The sequence below is a fragment of the Puma concolor genome, chromosome D1, assembly GCF_028749965.1.
Source record: "Puma concolor isolate L17-30 chromosome D1, mPumCon1.1.hap2, whole genome shotgun sequence".
Taxonomy (NCBI): domain Eukaryota; kingdom Metazoa; phylum Chordata; class Mammalia; order Carnivora; family Felidae; genus Puma; species Puma concolor.
Window position 1 is genome coordinate 44,897,576 of NC_141676.1, and position 17,104 is coordinate 44,914,679.

A 17,104-nucleotide genomic window follows, 5' to 3' on the forward strand; every position below is an offset into this window, starting at 1 on the left:
TAAAATTTTTCTATTCTTCCCTTTAGTTTTTTTATTTACAATTTATTAAAGGGCACATGAATTCTATTCTACTCTAGTCCTTAACAGAAGTCCAAACAATATATTTATTACATTTTTGTCCCTAAAGACTTCAATGAGGTGAAACTGTATGCCCGCCACATAAATTATCCTTATGTTTGTACATTTCATAAATCCGATACCTGGAAGATAATGAGAGTGATATTTTGAGAAGGTTAATCTGATGCTGTTGTATGAACCCCTCAGGGAGAACCTTGAGTCTGGGTGGTAACAAGGAACTATTTTTCCATGGCTCTAGCATGAAACGAACCATTTGGCCTTCGGTAAAGTACGGGGAGGCAGGTGACAGAAATGAAGCCTAAGTTTCAGTGGTTAGAACTAGCTCACATTTTATGTCCTCTTCAACCTCAGGCTTCAGTATAAAGTAAATCTTTATTCTGTAGTAAAATTAAACCCCATTAATACAGGCCAAAAAACTACTTTTCATTTATTCAATTAAAATTTATTTTAATATTTTAAATTTATATTTAAATTTAATATTTTCATTTATTCAAATAAAATTATACATTATATATAATTATTTTTATATATGGGTTTATACACACACACACACACACACACATATATGTATATATATCTTCTCAAATTTTTTACTGAAAACTTCATTTGTGAGAAAAATAATTAAGTGAACAATGTTGAAGTTGTGCCTAAACCAACATTACACATTTTTAGAGTTTGTGTTTTATAAAGATCCAAGGAAAAATTAATTTATGATAAAAAAGTAGAGATTTTAAACAAACCTGACTAAGGATCCTTCCTGATTTCTCTCCCATTTTTTCAACAACTTCAAATATTTGAAAATTCCAGTTGCTCATCTTCTCTATTAAGGAATCATAATCTTCTATTAAAATCAGGTCCAGTGATGCTTCCTGTTCAATCTGTACATATACGGGGGAAAAACACAAACCAACTCAACCTCACCTTTTAAAAAATATTGTTAAATCCACATCCAAATGAGAACACTTAAAATTGAACATTAAAAAATGGCCAATCTTATTTTCTACAGAAGTTATTCTCAAACATAATCTGTACTTCCTAGTTCTTCTCTTTGTAAAATGCTATCAGAAAAATGTAAAAATGTCTTCTAGGCATAAGAAGACTTATTAATCTTCACAGTACTTTTACAAATAAAAATACTGTATTCCCAAAACACTATACAAATCTAAAGTCCATTATTTTTTTTAGAAGTTATACATATCAAAGAATAATAGAGACTCCTATCCTTATACTGGCATTTATTACTAGTTTAACTAGTAAGGAATGGATGGTTTTTTCCCCCTAAAAATCTTAAATTTTGAACTTAAAAACAAAAACAAAAAACTGCTAGTATAAGCAGATTGTTTTTTAATGCTTTATGCACAAGTTCCCCACACTTTAACATACACAATTTAAGAAAATATCAGTATAGAAAGTAATATATCTACTGTATCACTAAGTAAAATGTGTTCATTTTAAAATGAACGCACTTTGTTGTTCTCGGATGATGAGTTCAGAAGCACAGCTGACCCTTAAACAACACGAGTTTGAACGACGCAGGTCCACTGCACATGGATTTTTCACAGGACAGCGCTATAAATACAGTCTGTACTCACGGTACTGTTGGTACAGTAAATACAGCATTTCCTCTTATGATTTTTAATACCATTTCCTTTACTCTAGCTTTACTGTAAGAATACAGGATACAATACATGCAACATACAAAATACGCGTGAACTGACATATATGTGTTTATGCGATCAGTGAGACTTCTGACCAACTGCAGATTATTAGTAGTTAAGTTCTGGAGGAGTCAAAAGTTATATGTGAATTTTTGACTGTGTGTGGGAGGGTTAGCACTCCTAATACCAGCACTATTCGAGGGTCAACTGTAACTATTATTTTTAACCCAAAGTATTCTTTAATATGGTATGACTTTTCAGCAAAAAATAAAAATAAAAATAAAAATACTATTATATTAAAAATCTTGTTCTGAGCAAAAATAATGACACTAGTACTAAACCAATATTATATTTCACCTTAACATAATCATATGGAAAGTTTATCTTTTACATTTGGTTGCTGTTCATTCTGTGCCTCTTCTGTTAGGTGAGTATCACCTTCCAAAAATAATTTTCTGCAGTCTGTGTTCTCTGTTTCCACTTCATGTTGCACTTCTGTGAGGCTGAATGATTGTTTTGAGGAAACGGTGTTGTCTTCATCACCTTTCAAGAAATACATATAGTAATAAGAAGAATAAAACTTGCACTATATGCATAGTTTTATAAGGAAAATTATTTATAAAAAATCTTCACATAAAGTGAACCATACTGGCATTCAGTTTAAATTAATGGCACCATTAAGTTGTATCTTGCTGGATTATTTGGCCCAGGTACCTTGTGGTCTGACAACACAGACATTTCACCTGATATATCTATTCATGGATGAAAGAAATGGGGGTGGGGGTGGGGATATTCTTTATCAAAGTGAGAAACAGGAAAATTCCGTCTTTAGCAATTTGACGTATGCAATTTCCAACATGTGAAATTGTTTGAATTTTAGCTATGAAAACCCTAAATTCATAATTATAAATGAATGAAATCAAGGCACATCTAAAAAGGAAAACATAGTATCATTTATTGTGAATTATTTCTACCAATGTGATTAATAATATTTTTTTCCCCAAGTCTCATGGAAAAGAGAAGCAGCACTGGTAGGTAAATAGTATTCATTCACATGTAAAAAAAAATCATATTCATTCTATTTGTAATCTTAGAAACAGGAAACTTCCCCCAAACCCATCAACAATAGAAGAAATAAATGGTAGTATATTCACACAACTGAACAATGGGTAGCGAAGAGAATGAACCACAGCCATATGCAACAAGATGGATGATTCTTAAAAATGTGTGGAATGAAGGAAGCCAGACACAAGGTACATACTCTGTGATTCTGTTTATAAAAAGCTCAAAAACATATGAAAGACAAGAAAAACGTTATCTTTAGAGGGTATACCTGGGAGGGGCCTGAGGGGAAATTCTGAGGTGCTGGTACTATTTCGTTCATTGGTTTATTAATCGGGGTGATAATACAGTGTATGAATATTAATTCAGTTATAAAGTTATGATGTGATTACTTTTCAATATGTAGGGTTTTTTCCTAAGTAAAAGGGTTTTTAAGAGTACTTATTGGAACTGAGTTTCAGAAGAACTAGAACTTGATAATGGCAAGCTTTTTCCCCTGTAAAATATGGATAACAATATCTTACTAGAAGTTACATATAATAAATGGTCAATAAACGTTAGTGATACTCTGAACTTAATACACTGAATATACTAAAAAATCATTAACTAATGGTGACCAGGAAATATTATTCTTTGGAAAATATTACTTTTTCCCCGTGAAAAACATGTAAGAAATAAAATTTAGAATATTCAACTATTCTTGGTAGGTCAAGGCAGTACTACTATAATAATATTCTAAAATTACCATCCATCTAAAAATTGCTGACATCTAAGGTACATTACCTACTTACATTTTAATGACCTAAACTCCTAGTAACTATATCTTACACAGAACAGTAATAAAAACAGTTGAAATAAATGTAATAAGTTCTTTTCCAAAGATGTCTACAACACTCTCTCTTATACCCCTTGCACTCTTCTCAAATGTATTCCTGTAGCTCTTCCATCAAGAGAGAGCATTTATTTCCTAATCCCCTGGAATCTGGACAGGCCGCATGACTGCTCTGATGAACAGAAAATGGCATTAAGTAACACTTTAGGTGTGTTTTGGGTTGAGCCATTAACTTGATTGGCAGCTCCTCCTCTCTTCGAATCCAGCAAACATGTTGGAAGAAGCCCATACAGGGGTCATATTTAGATGGACTAGTCAATAGTCAACAGACATGTGAGTAATCCAATCCCATCTTGGAAATTCAGCCCAATCATTCCCTCAGATGACTGTCACCCTTACCAATATCTGACTGCAATCACATGAGAGTCCTCAAGTGAGAATGTCCCAGCTGAGACCAGTCAATCCAAACAACTGTATATATATAGTATAATAACATACTATAAAATCCACCCATCATAAGTGTATAATTCAACAATTTTAGTAAATTTACAGAGTTGTGCAACCTTTATGACAATCTGGTTTTAGAACATTATCATCACCCCCAGAAAGTACCCTCCTGCTTATTTATAGTTGATCCTTATTTTCATTCTAGGCAATCACTCCTCTGATTATTGTCTCTATAAATTCACCTTTTCTAGAATTTTATGTAAATAGAATCATACAATATGTAATCCTTTGAGCCTGGCTTCTCTCACTTAAAATGATGTTTTGATTTTATACGTGTAGTGGCATGTTATCAGAAGTTTGTTCCTTTAATTGCTAAGTAAGATTACATTGAATGGATATACCACATGATATGTATCCATTCGTAACTTGATGGATGTCTGGGTCATTCCAACATTTGCAGCATCATCAATGATATCATGACACTCCCAGTCTTGTCTTTGAGTGCTCATATGTTTACTCATGGATAAATTCTTAGACATGGTATTACTGGGTGACATGGTAAATTTATGTGTAACTTTTAAAGAAACTGTCAAAATGTTTTCCAGAGTGGTATGCCATTTTATATTCCCATCAGCAATGCACAAAGGTTCCAATTTCTCTGCATCCTTGCTAACAATTGCTATTGTCTTTTTGTTGTTGTTGTAATTTTTTTAAACGTTTATTTATTATTGGGAGACAGAGAGAGACAGAGTGTGAGCAGGGGAGGGGCAGAGAGAGAGAGGGAGACACAGAATCCCAGGCAGGCTCCAGGCTCTGAGCTGTCAGCACAGAACCCGACGTGGGCCTCGAACCCATAGGCCATGAGATCATGACCTGAGCCAAAGTCGGGTGCTTAACCAACTGAGCCACCCAGGCGCCCCACTATTGTCTTGTCTTTTTAATTATACCTATTCTAGTTTGAGTGTAGTGGTATCTTATTGTAGTATTAATTTGCATTTCCTTAGTGACTATTGATGTTCATCATCTTTTCATGTGTTCATTACCCATTTATTTATATCCTTCACCAAATGACTCAGACCAAAATATCTGACATCTCTTGCCCATTTTTTGAGTTGACTTAATGTTGAATTATAAATGTTCTTTATGTATTATGGATGTAAGACCTTTATCAGATATATAATTTCCAAATATTTTCTCTCAATCTATGGTTTGTCTTTTCATTTTCTTATTGTTGTCTTTTGAAGTGTAAAAGTTTTTAATTTTGCTGAAGCCTAACTTGTCATCTTTTTTCTTTCATGGATTGTGCTTTTGGCATTGTATCCAAGAATGTTTTACTCAACTCAAGGTCACAAAGATTATGTCCAATTTGTTCTTCTGCAATTTGCAAGGTTTTAACTCTTACACTTAGGTCTATGATCTATTTTGAGTTACTGTCTGTGTATATAATAAGGTAAGGGCCCAAATTCTTTCTTTGACAAACGAATACCCAATTGTCTTGGCGCCAATTGGTGAAAAAACTATGCTTTCTCTTTTGAATGGTCTTGACTTCTATATCAAAATCAACCGACCATAAATGCAAGAATCTATTTTTGGACTTATAGTTCTGTTCCACTGAACTACGGGCTCATCTTTTGATACTTCACTATCTTAATTACAGTGGCTCTATAATAAATTATGAAATCATCAGTCCTCCAAATTTGTTCTATTTCCAAATTGTTTTGGCTATTGTTGGTCATTGTCTTTCCATGTAAAATTTATGACCAACTTGTCAATTTCTACAAAAAAAAAAAAAAAAAAAAGCCTGCTAGAATTTGTTAAGTATTGCACTGAATTTCTAGATGAATTTGGGAGAATAGCCCTATTGACAATACTGGGTTTTCCAGTCTTTTTTTTTTTTTCAACGTTTATTTATTTTTGGGACAGAGAGAGACAGAGCATGAACGGGGGAGGGGCAGAGAGAGAGGGAGACACAGAATCAGAAACAGGCTCCAGGCTCTGAGCCATCAGCCCAGAGCCCGACGCGGGGCTCGAACTCAGGGACCGCGAGATCGTGACCTGGCTGAAGTCGGACGCTTAACCGACTGCGCCACCCAGGCGCCCCAAGTCTTTAAATAAGAAATGCCTCTCAATGTATTTAGATTTTCTCTTTTTTAATTTTAATTTTTTTTTTTTTTTTTTTTTTGAGAGAGAGCACACATGCACCAGCAGGGGAAGGGCAGAGGGAGAGAGAGAATACTCAGCAGGCTTCATGCCCAGTGCAGAGCCTGACATGGGGCTTGATCTCATCACTGTGAGATCATGACCTGAGTCTAAATCAAGAGTTGGACACCTAACTGGCTGAACCACTCAGGCACCCCATAGATTTTCTCTATTATCAACAATGTTTTATGTTTTTCAGTTTATAAATCTCTTGTTAAATTTATTCTAATTACTTCATTCTTTTTGATACTATTACAAGTGAAAATGTTTTCTTAATTTCAATCTATGATGGCCCATTGCTAGTACACAGAAATACAATTTTGTTCAACACTGATATTGTATCTTATCTCTGCTAAACTGATTTATTGGTTCTTGTGTGTGTGTGTGTGTGTGTGTGTGTGTGTGTGTGTATTCTTTGGGATTTTCTATATAAAGGATTATATGCTCTATGAATATGAGACAGTTTTATTTATTTATTTCCATTCAGGATTCCTTTATTTTCCTTTCCATTTTTTTGGCTAGAACCATCAGTACCATGTTGAAATGCTGAAAGCAAAAAATCTTATCTTATTCTTGATCTTAAGGAGAAAACATCAGTCCTTTTTCATTAAGGTGTGTGTTTTTCAAAGATGCCCTTTATCAAGTTGAAGAACTTCCCTGCTATATAACTAGTTTGAGTGCTTTTATCATGAAAAGAGTGTTAGATTTTATTAAATGTTTTTTCTGCACATATTTGGATTATCATGCATTTTTCTCCCCTTTTATTCTATTAATGTGGTATATTACATTGATTGATTTTCAACTGTTAAACTGCCCTTGCATTCCTGGGATAAATACCACTTAGTCATAGTGTGACCATTTCATATGTTGCTGGATTCCGTTTGCCATTATTTTGTTAAGGGTTTTTGTGTTTATACACATAAGAGATATTGGTCTGTAGTTTTTTTTGTTTTTGGTTTGTGATACCTGTGTCTGGTTATGACATCAGGATATCACTATTTTTAGAAGAGTTTGTAAAGGATTGCTCTTCTCCGTGTGTGTGAGTGCGCGCGTGTGTGTGTGGGGGGGGTGGGTGTGTGTGTTTTAAACAATCTCAGAACCAAAAATTACTGAACTGTACACTTTGATTTTTTTAATGCTTACTTATATTTGAGAGAGAGAGCATGTGCGCATGCGCAAGCAGGGAGGGGCAGAGAGAGAAGAGACACAGAATCTAAAGCAGGCTCCAGGTTCTGAGCTGTCAGCACAGAGCCCAATGTGGGGCTTGAACCCACAAACTGTCAGATCATGACCTGAGCCAAAGTCGGATGCTTAACCGACTGAGCCACCCAGGCGCCCTTGAATTGTACACTTTAAAAGGGTGAAGTTTATAGTACATAAGGGGATCAGTATGAGCCTATAATCCCTAAGGGGGCCTATCTATTGCTGATTTACCTTTATTCTTAGGGTGCAGTGCTGCAGAGTTTTCCAAGTTATCCCTACCACGGTAGGCCATCACCTCTAATATCTAGCTCTCTAGTCCCATGGAGGTACCAAAAGGATTGCTCATTCTATTAGTCACTGGACCCTCTGGAAGGAGCAAATACCTTTTTCATAGCCCCATACGCTAGGCTTACTTCATGAATTTCTATCCTCCTCCAGATCTTGTACTGGTAACTGTGAGGAGCTTGTTAGTTTTCAATGGCTTTAAGCACATTTTTGTTGTTAATAATTTGTCCAGCTTTTCTAGCTACTTTCAGGGGGAATGACGGTCTGAGTTACCTAGTTAACTATTACTGTATGCTTGAGTCATCAACATTTAAAATTATAAAACCACCATAATTTTATCACCAACAGTATTTCTTGTTTGAGGATATAAAATGTTTCAGAATGATATAATAAACTATATTTTAAAACAACTCCTCTCTATGTCATAAAAACTCTTTTGGGCTTAGAGTTCAACATTATCATAATTAATTACTCTATTTATGAACCCTACCCATAAACTGAAAAAAACCGCATTCATTTGTATAGCACACTTTAGTCCTTTTTTTTTTTTAAGATTTTATTTTTAAGTAATCTCTACACCCAACGTGGGGCTCAAACTCACAACCCTGAGATCAAGAGTCGCATGCTCTTCCGACTGAGCCAGCCAGGCACGTCCCCAGCACATTTTAGTCTTCAGAACACTTTTACCCTCTGTTATTTATAACTTGTTCCTAGTAACTTCTCTACTTATCTTGTAAGTATATAAAAATGTTATAATCTTCATTTTAAAGATGGATAAACTGAAGTTAAACTCACATTTATTCATTTCTAAAACAATCTAAGAAACTGTTCTGAAATTCAGACACACAGGACCTTTGCAATCTCACCTGACTTTCCACTGTGGCAGTCTATACCAGATTCGGATTCAGATGTTGAAACATATTTCAATATTTGATGTCCACAGCTTAAAGAATAAAATAGATAAATATACATTCATAAATGAGACAAAACTTTTTACCTAAATACAATTTTGAAATCTGTTTAACTTTTAACCAGGAACCCCATTGCAAAATATCATACAAGTCCAATCTCTCTATAAACTTAATAGGCTTTATCCTGGAAGGTATCTTGTGTCCCCGAAGAAACTAACATATTTTGAAAGTCACCACTGAGGTCTGAGGTAAACACTTATCACTGATAAAAAACTGAGCAGAAATGAAAACAAACACCGTATGAACTGGGTACTAAGGTAGTATATACTAAAAGAATTCTCATAATTTACTGGTATCTTGAGATGGATAGAATACTACTATATATCACTTTTTTTGTTTTTCAACGTTTATTTATTTTTGGGACAGAGAGAGACAGAGCATGAACGGGGGAGGGGCAGAGAGAGAGGGAGACACAGAATTAGAAACAGGCTCCAGGCTCTGAGCCATCAGCCCAGAGCCTGACGCGGGGCTCGAACTCACAGAGCGCGAGATCATGACCTGGCTGAAGTCGGTCGCTTAACCGACTGCGCCACCCAGGCGCCCCTACTATATATCACTTTTGATAGAGATTACTTAATTCAAAAATGAACAATTGCACTAAAATGAGGAAAAGTTTCTTAAAAAGAAAAACTACTTGATAAATAGGGAAGATACAGTCTTAATCCATCAACTAGTTATAACATAAAACTAGAAAACTAGGAATACTTTATTAAAATAACCTATATTTTGAGACAGAAATAATCAACATTTAGGAAACTTACCTGTTACATAAACTGCTATCAGAATTTCTAACATGCTGATAAAAATCTGGTGAATTGGGTGCACTGCCCAGAGATCGGTGTAAAATAACACTTGGCTTAGTAAGAGAACTGGCAGTGGCAGGAAATTCTACAGGTGATCGATTCATTAGAGAGCCAGCGGAGACTGGTCCATGGCTGGGAGAATTCACAGGACTCAGGCTGGGGAAAGCACCTGAAAAATTCAAAAGAGAAGAAAGAGATCAATAAATATGTAGGCGTGTGTTTGTGTTTATTGTCTATGTGTATTTATAAAGAGCATTTTCCTTTTTTATTTAAAAAAAAACTTTTTTTTAAATATTTATTTATTTTTGAGAGACAGAGTGAGACAAAGTGAGACTGGGGGAGGGGCAGAGAGAGAGGGAGACACAGGATTGGAAACAGGCTCCAGGCTCTGAGCTGTCAGCACAGAGCCTGATGCGGGGCTCGAACCCACAGACTATGAGATCATGACCTGAGCCGAAGTCGGACGCTCAACCGACTGAACCACCCAGGTGCCCCTGCATTTTCCTTTTTTTAAAGAAAGCAAAGTATTTGCAATTAAATGATAAACCAGATTTCCACGTGGAGCTATCTTCAAGACATTCCAGGCATTTAAGCAGAATATAGACCATGTTTGTCATCATGAATGAGTGTGAAATAAACACCTGTGGCAGGATGGCACAGATATTGAGAGTGTAACTAAGATGTACACAAGGTGTGGCGCAGATTTTCCTAATTCACATTGGTGTTTATCTTTCACATGTTGAATCCCCACCAGCTTGATCATCCACATGAAGAAAGCATGGTTACCAGATTTTACTGAAGAACCAAAGTTCTTAACAGCATTAAGCAAGTTGAGCGAAGACAAAATTATATGTTAACACACTGCAGATCTCTTTTAAAAATATGCCCAGGGGCGCCTGGGTGGCACAGTCGGTTAAGCGTCCGACTTCAGCCAGGTCACGATCTCGCGGTCCGTGAGTTCGAGCCCCGCGTCGGGCTCTGGGCTGATGGCTCAGAGCCTGGAGCCTGTTTCTGATTCTGTGTCTCCCTCTCTCTCTGCCCCTCCCCCGTTCATGCTCTGTCTCTCTCTGTCCCAAAAATAAATAAACGTTGAAAAAAAAATTTTTTTTAATAAAATACAAAAATAAAAATATGCCCAAATCTTTCCAGGTCATTCATTCGACAAATATTTGAGAGCCTACTATATGGTGGAAGACGTGTTGGATTTCACAATGAGGAAGAAGTTACCATCCCTGCTACTCTACAAACCTAGAGACTAGTGGTGAGTACAAACAAGTGCTAAGTGCTAAAATAAGGGGGAAAAAAAAACCCAGAGTACTTCAGAAATCTATCTCTAATGCTACTGATCTCCAAAAATCTTCACTGAGTGCCTTGAACTAAGGTGAAATGGGTATATCTGGAGAGAGGTAGGCAGATTTAAAACTTCATTTGGAAATAAAGATCCAAGTAAAGTGTGAATCAGAGAGCACAGCACATAACGGTTATTCAGGACCTATGACAGTTTCGCCATAGCGGTATAAATACTTGCAGATGTGTGTGATGGTTAATTTTATGTGTCAACTTGGCTTGGCTATGGTGTTCAGCTGTGTGGTCAAGCACCAGGCTAGCTGTCGCCGTGAAAGTATTCTTCAGAGGTGACTAACACTTTAATCAGTAAACTGAGTAAAGCAGATCACCCTCCCTAATGTGTATGGGCTTCAGCCAATTGGTTGAAGGCCTTAAAAGAAAAGACTGAGGTCCTCCAAAGAGGAAAGAGGTTTGCCTCAAGACTGCCTTCAGATTCAGGACTGCAGTATCGACTCGTGCGAGAATTTCTAGCTGGACAGCCTGCCCTGTAAATCTCAAACCTGCCAACCCTCACAGTCTTGCAAGCCAATTCCTTAAAATAAACCTATCTCTCCATCTCTCTCTCTCTCTCTCTCTATGTAAATACACACACACATCCTATTAGTTCTGTTTCTCTGGAGAACCCTAATACGATGGTTGTTTTATTTAATCTTAATAACTTTGTGAGTTAAGTAGTATTTTCATCTTCATATGTCGGAGGAGAGGAGAGGGGACTCCAAAAAAGTCAAAAAACTTGATTTAACAGTTAAAAAAGTCAAAAAACTGTGTTAACAGTTAACACTGTGAGATCAGACTCTTTTCCCAGGGCTGCCACTGCTACTCTATCAGACTCATTTCTTTAGAGGTTCCTATAATTTCATACAATGTTAGGGCTGAATGGGATTTTTTTTTTTTTTAATCTGGTCAACTTAATGTCTCAGAAGAGGAAACTGAGGACAAGGTGTGTCTTGCTCGTCATAATCACTGGTTACTAACTGGAAACAAAGGTTCCAATTTTTAGCCTTCTTTTCTCTAATTATACTAGTGAGTATCCAAAATCCTGACAAGTGGGCTAAGAAGAATAAAGGGTATAAAATCTTAGTGTAGATACTGGATATACAGACAAACCTAGAAATCCTTAAAAAATGCTTTCTATAATATAGATCCACCATTTTTATTTTAAACCCTCTTTATTGTGAAATAGAACACACACATAGAAAAGTTACAATGGGACTACTCACCACTCAAGCTAAGACATAAAATACGGCCAGAGCTCAATCACCCTGCCTTCTAACTCCCCTGCCTCTCTTTAAAGGAAATCATTATTTTGACTTTTATGGTACTGTTTTTCTTGCCTTTCTTTATATTTATACCATGTATGTACGCATTTTTTGACAATGTGGATTACTTTTGCCCCTTTTGTGAACTTTGTAAACTGAATTAGACAATAAATATAAATGCTTCTATGCCTTGCTTACATTTTAAAATAATATTTCCAGGCAGTTACTTGTTATTGTGGTTGATTTTCAATGCCATATCAAACTGTATGCATGAATACAGCACAATTTTATTTCTCTATTCAAGTACTGAATGGCCAAATTGTCTTCCAAAGTGGCTGTAGCATTTCACTTTCCCATCAGTGTATCAGAGTTTCCACTTCTGAACGTTTTTACCACTTGTTTTTATCTGTCTTTGTAATTACAGACATCACAATGGTATGAAGTCACAGGTCACTGTGGTTTTGATTTACATTTTCCATAAATATTAATACTGAATATCTTTTCATGTGGTATGGGCCATTTGTACATCTTCTCTGGAGAAACATCTATTCAGATTTTTGCCCATTTTTTTTTTTTCAACGTTTATTTATTTTTGGGACAGAGAGAGACAGAGCATGAACGGGGGAGGGGCAGAGAGAGAGGGAGACACAGAATCGGAAACAGGCTCCAGGCTCTGAGCCATCAGCCCAGAGCCTGACGCGGGGCTCGAACTCAGGGACCGCGAGATCGTGACCTGGCTGAAGTCGGACGCTTAACCGACTGCGCCACCCAGGCGCCCCTTTGCCCATTTTTTAAGAAGGTAATTTGTCTTTTTATTATTGAATTACAGACATCTTTGTATATTCTGGATAAAAGGCCACTATCAAATACATGATTTGCAAATACTTCCTCCCATCCTGTGTCTTATCACTTTCTTTAGGTCTCTGTAGAAATACAAATGTTTTCAATTTTAATGAATTCCAATTATCAGGTTTTTTTCACTCATGAACTGTGCTTTCGGTGTCATATCTTAGAATGCTTAGAAACCCAAGCATTCTAAGCATAGAATGTCATATCTTAGAATGCTTCAAAACCCAAAGTCACAAAGTTTTTTTTTGTTTTCTTCCACTAGTTTTAGGCTTTCACTCCTACCGTTGAGTCTATGATACATTTTGGTTAATTTTTGAGTATGACAAAAGGTAGAATTCCAAATTCATTCTTGCTCCTATTTCCAGGATTTGCTAAAAACACAATTTCTTCCCCATTGAATCATCTTGGCACCCTTGTTGAAAATCAGTTGACCACGTAAGGATTTATTTCTGGACTCTCAATTCTATCCCACTGAGCTGGAATATCCTTATGCCAATACCAGTCTTGATTACTACAGCTTGGTAGTAAGTTTTAAAATTTGCCAGTGTGAGTCCTCCAATTTCTTCTTTATTAAAACTGTTTTAGCTATGCTGGGTCCCTTGAATTTCCATATGAATTTTATGATCAGCTTGTCAATTTCTGCAAAGAAGCTAGCTCAGATCTTGATAAAGATGGCAAGAAATCTAGAACAATTTGGAGAGAAATGCCATCATAACAATATTACATTTTCTGATCCATGAACACAGGAATATTTCTTTTATTTATTTTGACTTCTTTAATTTCTTTCAACAATGTTTTACAGTTTTCAGTGTACAGGTCTTACACTCTTGTTAAATTTGTTGCAAAGTATTTTACTCTTTTTAATGCTAACTGTATATAGAATTATTTTAATTTCATTTTGCATTGTTCATTGCTAGTATACAGAAATACAACTGATTTCTGCCTAGAGATCTTGTATCCTGACACACTGATAAACTTCTTTATTGGCTGTAATAGATCTTAATGAATTTCTTCAGATTTCATAAATACATGACGTTATACGCAAATATAATTTTACCTCTTCCTTTTATTCCTTCTTACCTAATTGCAGTGGCTAGAACCTCCAATCCAATATTGAGTAGAAGTAGCAATTTTAACTATTAACATCGTTTTACATTTTCATTTTATAATTTCTAGTTCTATTTTCTCTTTGATGAGATACTATTGTCATACTCAATACTCTTGAAATGGTTTCTGCTACGACTTTAAACATATTTATAATAGGAGATTTAAAGTCATTGTGTGCTAAGTCCAAACTCCAAGCCCCGTCAGGCAAATTTTCTGTTGGCTGTTTTGCTTTGTGTGCATGGCAAAAATTTGCTTGTGTATTTCATTTTTTTTGTTGTTGAAAACTGGACATTATATTTTAACAGTTCTGGCATCAGATCCCTCCCACTTCCAAGGTTTGTTATGTTGCTGATTTATGTTTGTTTTCTTGTTTCTGATTGTTGAATGACTTTCCTGGACTAATTATGTAGATTCCGTTTTCTCTGAGGTGTGTAGCCACTGAGTTCTTTGCTGGTTTTTTTTTCCTTTAAGCTCTTGATTTATTATTTTAAGTTTGACTTCCTGCAAGTCACCCATGGGTCAGTATAATTTTGTGGTCAGCGAATGATGTGTCAGAACATTTCTTTAAATGTTTTGCCTACACGTCATCTGTAGGAGGGAATGTTTGAAAAGATACACTTTGAAACTTCAGTTTACGAAACGGCCTTAGATTTCACATCTCACTTGTGAGAGCTTCTAGGTCAGCTACAGATAAGTGACTAGGGCCTTCTCCTTTCCCAGATCTTTCCTATGCACATGCACATCCTGGCACAGGATCCTGAGATCTTCAGGAATCTGTCAGACACTTTCAAATTCCCTATGGTCATCTAGTAGTATCCAGATTTCCTTTTAAATTCTCAGGCAGCTCTTGTTTACCACAAGTGAAATAACAGCCTTAGGTGGTCACAATGTTGGCTGGCATAGGGTTTGTTTTTTAGAAAGCTGAGCTCCGAGTCAAATCAAATACCCACAACACTTCAGGAACAGAGATTTTCCAAGGAGCTTTAAGTTTATATTAAGTTTGGGCAAAGTATTTACTGTCCTCTTGGGGGAGTTTCAAAAGAGGTCAGATCTTTCTGATGGCTGCAATGCTATTGGCTTTTAGCAATAGTGCCACTGAGGGAGAAAGCTGGGAAGGGATAGTTCCCAAATAAAATGCCACAGAACCCATCGTCTTACAGTCTGTCTTGTACAGAGGACTTCTAGTTTTTTCTCAGGCTTGTGTTAATTTCCAGAGTTCTGAAATGGCTCAGTTTCTTTTTGTTTTTTTTAATGTTTATTCATTTTTGAGAGACAGAGAGTACGAGCAGGGGAGGTGCAGAGCAAGAGGGGGACAGAGGATCAAAAGTGGGCTCTGCACCAACAGCACAGAGCCCAATGCGGAGCTCGAACTCACGAACCGTGAGATCATGACCTGAACCGAAGCTGGACGTTTGAACGACTAAGCCACCCAGGTACCCCTGAGTTTCACTTTTTTCACCCCTATTTTTGTTATTTTAGCAGGAGAGTGAGTTTACAGAAACATTCTCTCTGCCATTCCTGAATCAGTCTCTATATGTGATATTAATACTTTGAAACTCATTGAGACTTGTTTCATAGTCTGACAAATGGTCTACTGTTATCAATCTTGTGTGTATTCTTTGAAAAAATATTCATCCTGGCTGAATGTAGTGTTTTACAGTCAGGTCAGTTAATTCATATTGTTCTAATCTTTCTTATATCTATACTAACATTTTGGTCTGCTTATTCTACTAGTTAATGAGAATGGTGAGTTAAAATCCCCAAATATGAATATAAATTTGTCTATTTCCCCCCTTTAGTTCTGTCATTTTTTGGTTCATGTATATTATTGCTATGAGATCAGAAGTAACTGTGTCCTTATATAAAGAGTGGGTGTCTTGTAAAGAACATATGCTTGAGTCTTGTGTTGTTAACTGTCTGACAATCTTTGTCTTTTAACTGGAGTGTATTTTCACTTTTTGTTGAAAACTGAATATTTTTAAAATATACTTAACAACTTTAGCAGATCCCTCCCCCCCCACAAAATGTATACTCAATGTAATGTAGTCTGTTTAATCCACTGTCTTGCTATTTATTTTTCAGTTGTTCCTTCTTTTTCTCTTTTATTTTCTCTTTTCTTGGATTCTTCTGGGTTATTCAAGTTTTTTAAAAAATCATGCCACTGTTACCTCCTATGATTGTTTTTTACTTATACCTTTTTTAAAAATTCTTTTAATTGTCACTCTGTATATTACAATGTGCGTCTTTAAAGTATTAGTTTCTCTCAAACTTAAAACTTTTTACTACTTTTCAATCATTGCTAGTACATTACAAATCCATTTACCCTTCTCCCAACCCTTTATATGCCATTGTTATGATACATTTGACTCCTTCATATATTATGCATGCAACAAAGAAGTGATTATTGTCGTTGTTATTTCTAAGTTACATCCAAGTTAGTTAGCATATAGTGCAACAATATTTTCAGTAGATTCCAGTGATTCATCCCTTATGTATAACACCCAGCACTCATCCCAACAAGTTCCCTCCTTAATGCCCCTTACCCATTTAGCCCATCCCCCCACTCACAGTTTGTTTTCTGTATTTAAGAGTCTCTTATGTTTTGTCTCCGTTTTTATATTCTTTTGCTTCCTGTCCCTTATATTCATCTGTTTTGTATCTTAAATTCTTCATATAAGTGAAATCATCTGATATTTGTCTTTCTCTGACTGACTTGTTTCACTTAGCGTAATACCCTCTACTTCATGGTGTTGCAAATGGCAAGATTTCATTCTTTTTGATTGTCGAGTAATATTCCATTGTGTATGTATGCATGTAATGTATATATATATGCATATGTATATGTATATACACCACATATTTTTTATGCATTCATCTGTCAATGGACATCTGGGCCCTTTCCACACTTTGACCATTGTTGACAGTGCTGCTATAAACATTGGGGTGCATGTGCCCCTCAAAACAGCACAACTGTATCCCTTGGATATACACCTAGTAGTGCAAT

At 36.0% G+C, this 17,104-nt stretch overlaps 1 protein-coding gene across 1 annotated transcript in view; it reads right to left on the reverse strand.

Annotated features, from left to right (window-relative positions):
• The window catches only part of PDE3B (phosphodiesterase 3B), a 176,957-nt gene that overhangs the window by 27,580 nt on the left and 132,273 nt on the right, over nt 1–17,104 (reverse strand). Inside the window, exons 6-9 of the mRNA XM_086677910.1 lie at nt 9,497–9,707; nt 8,631–8,707; nt 2,128–2,279; nt 819–956 (exon numbers count right to left, since the gene is read on the reverse strand). Of these exons, the coding sequence (XP_086534036.1) occupies nt 819–956; nt 2,128–2,279; nt 8,631–8,707; nt 9,497–9,707 (578 nt within the window). The remainder of the gene's footprint in view (nt 1–818; nt 957–2,127; nt 2,280–8,630; nt 8,708–9,496; nt 9,708–17,104) is intronic.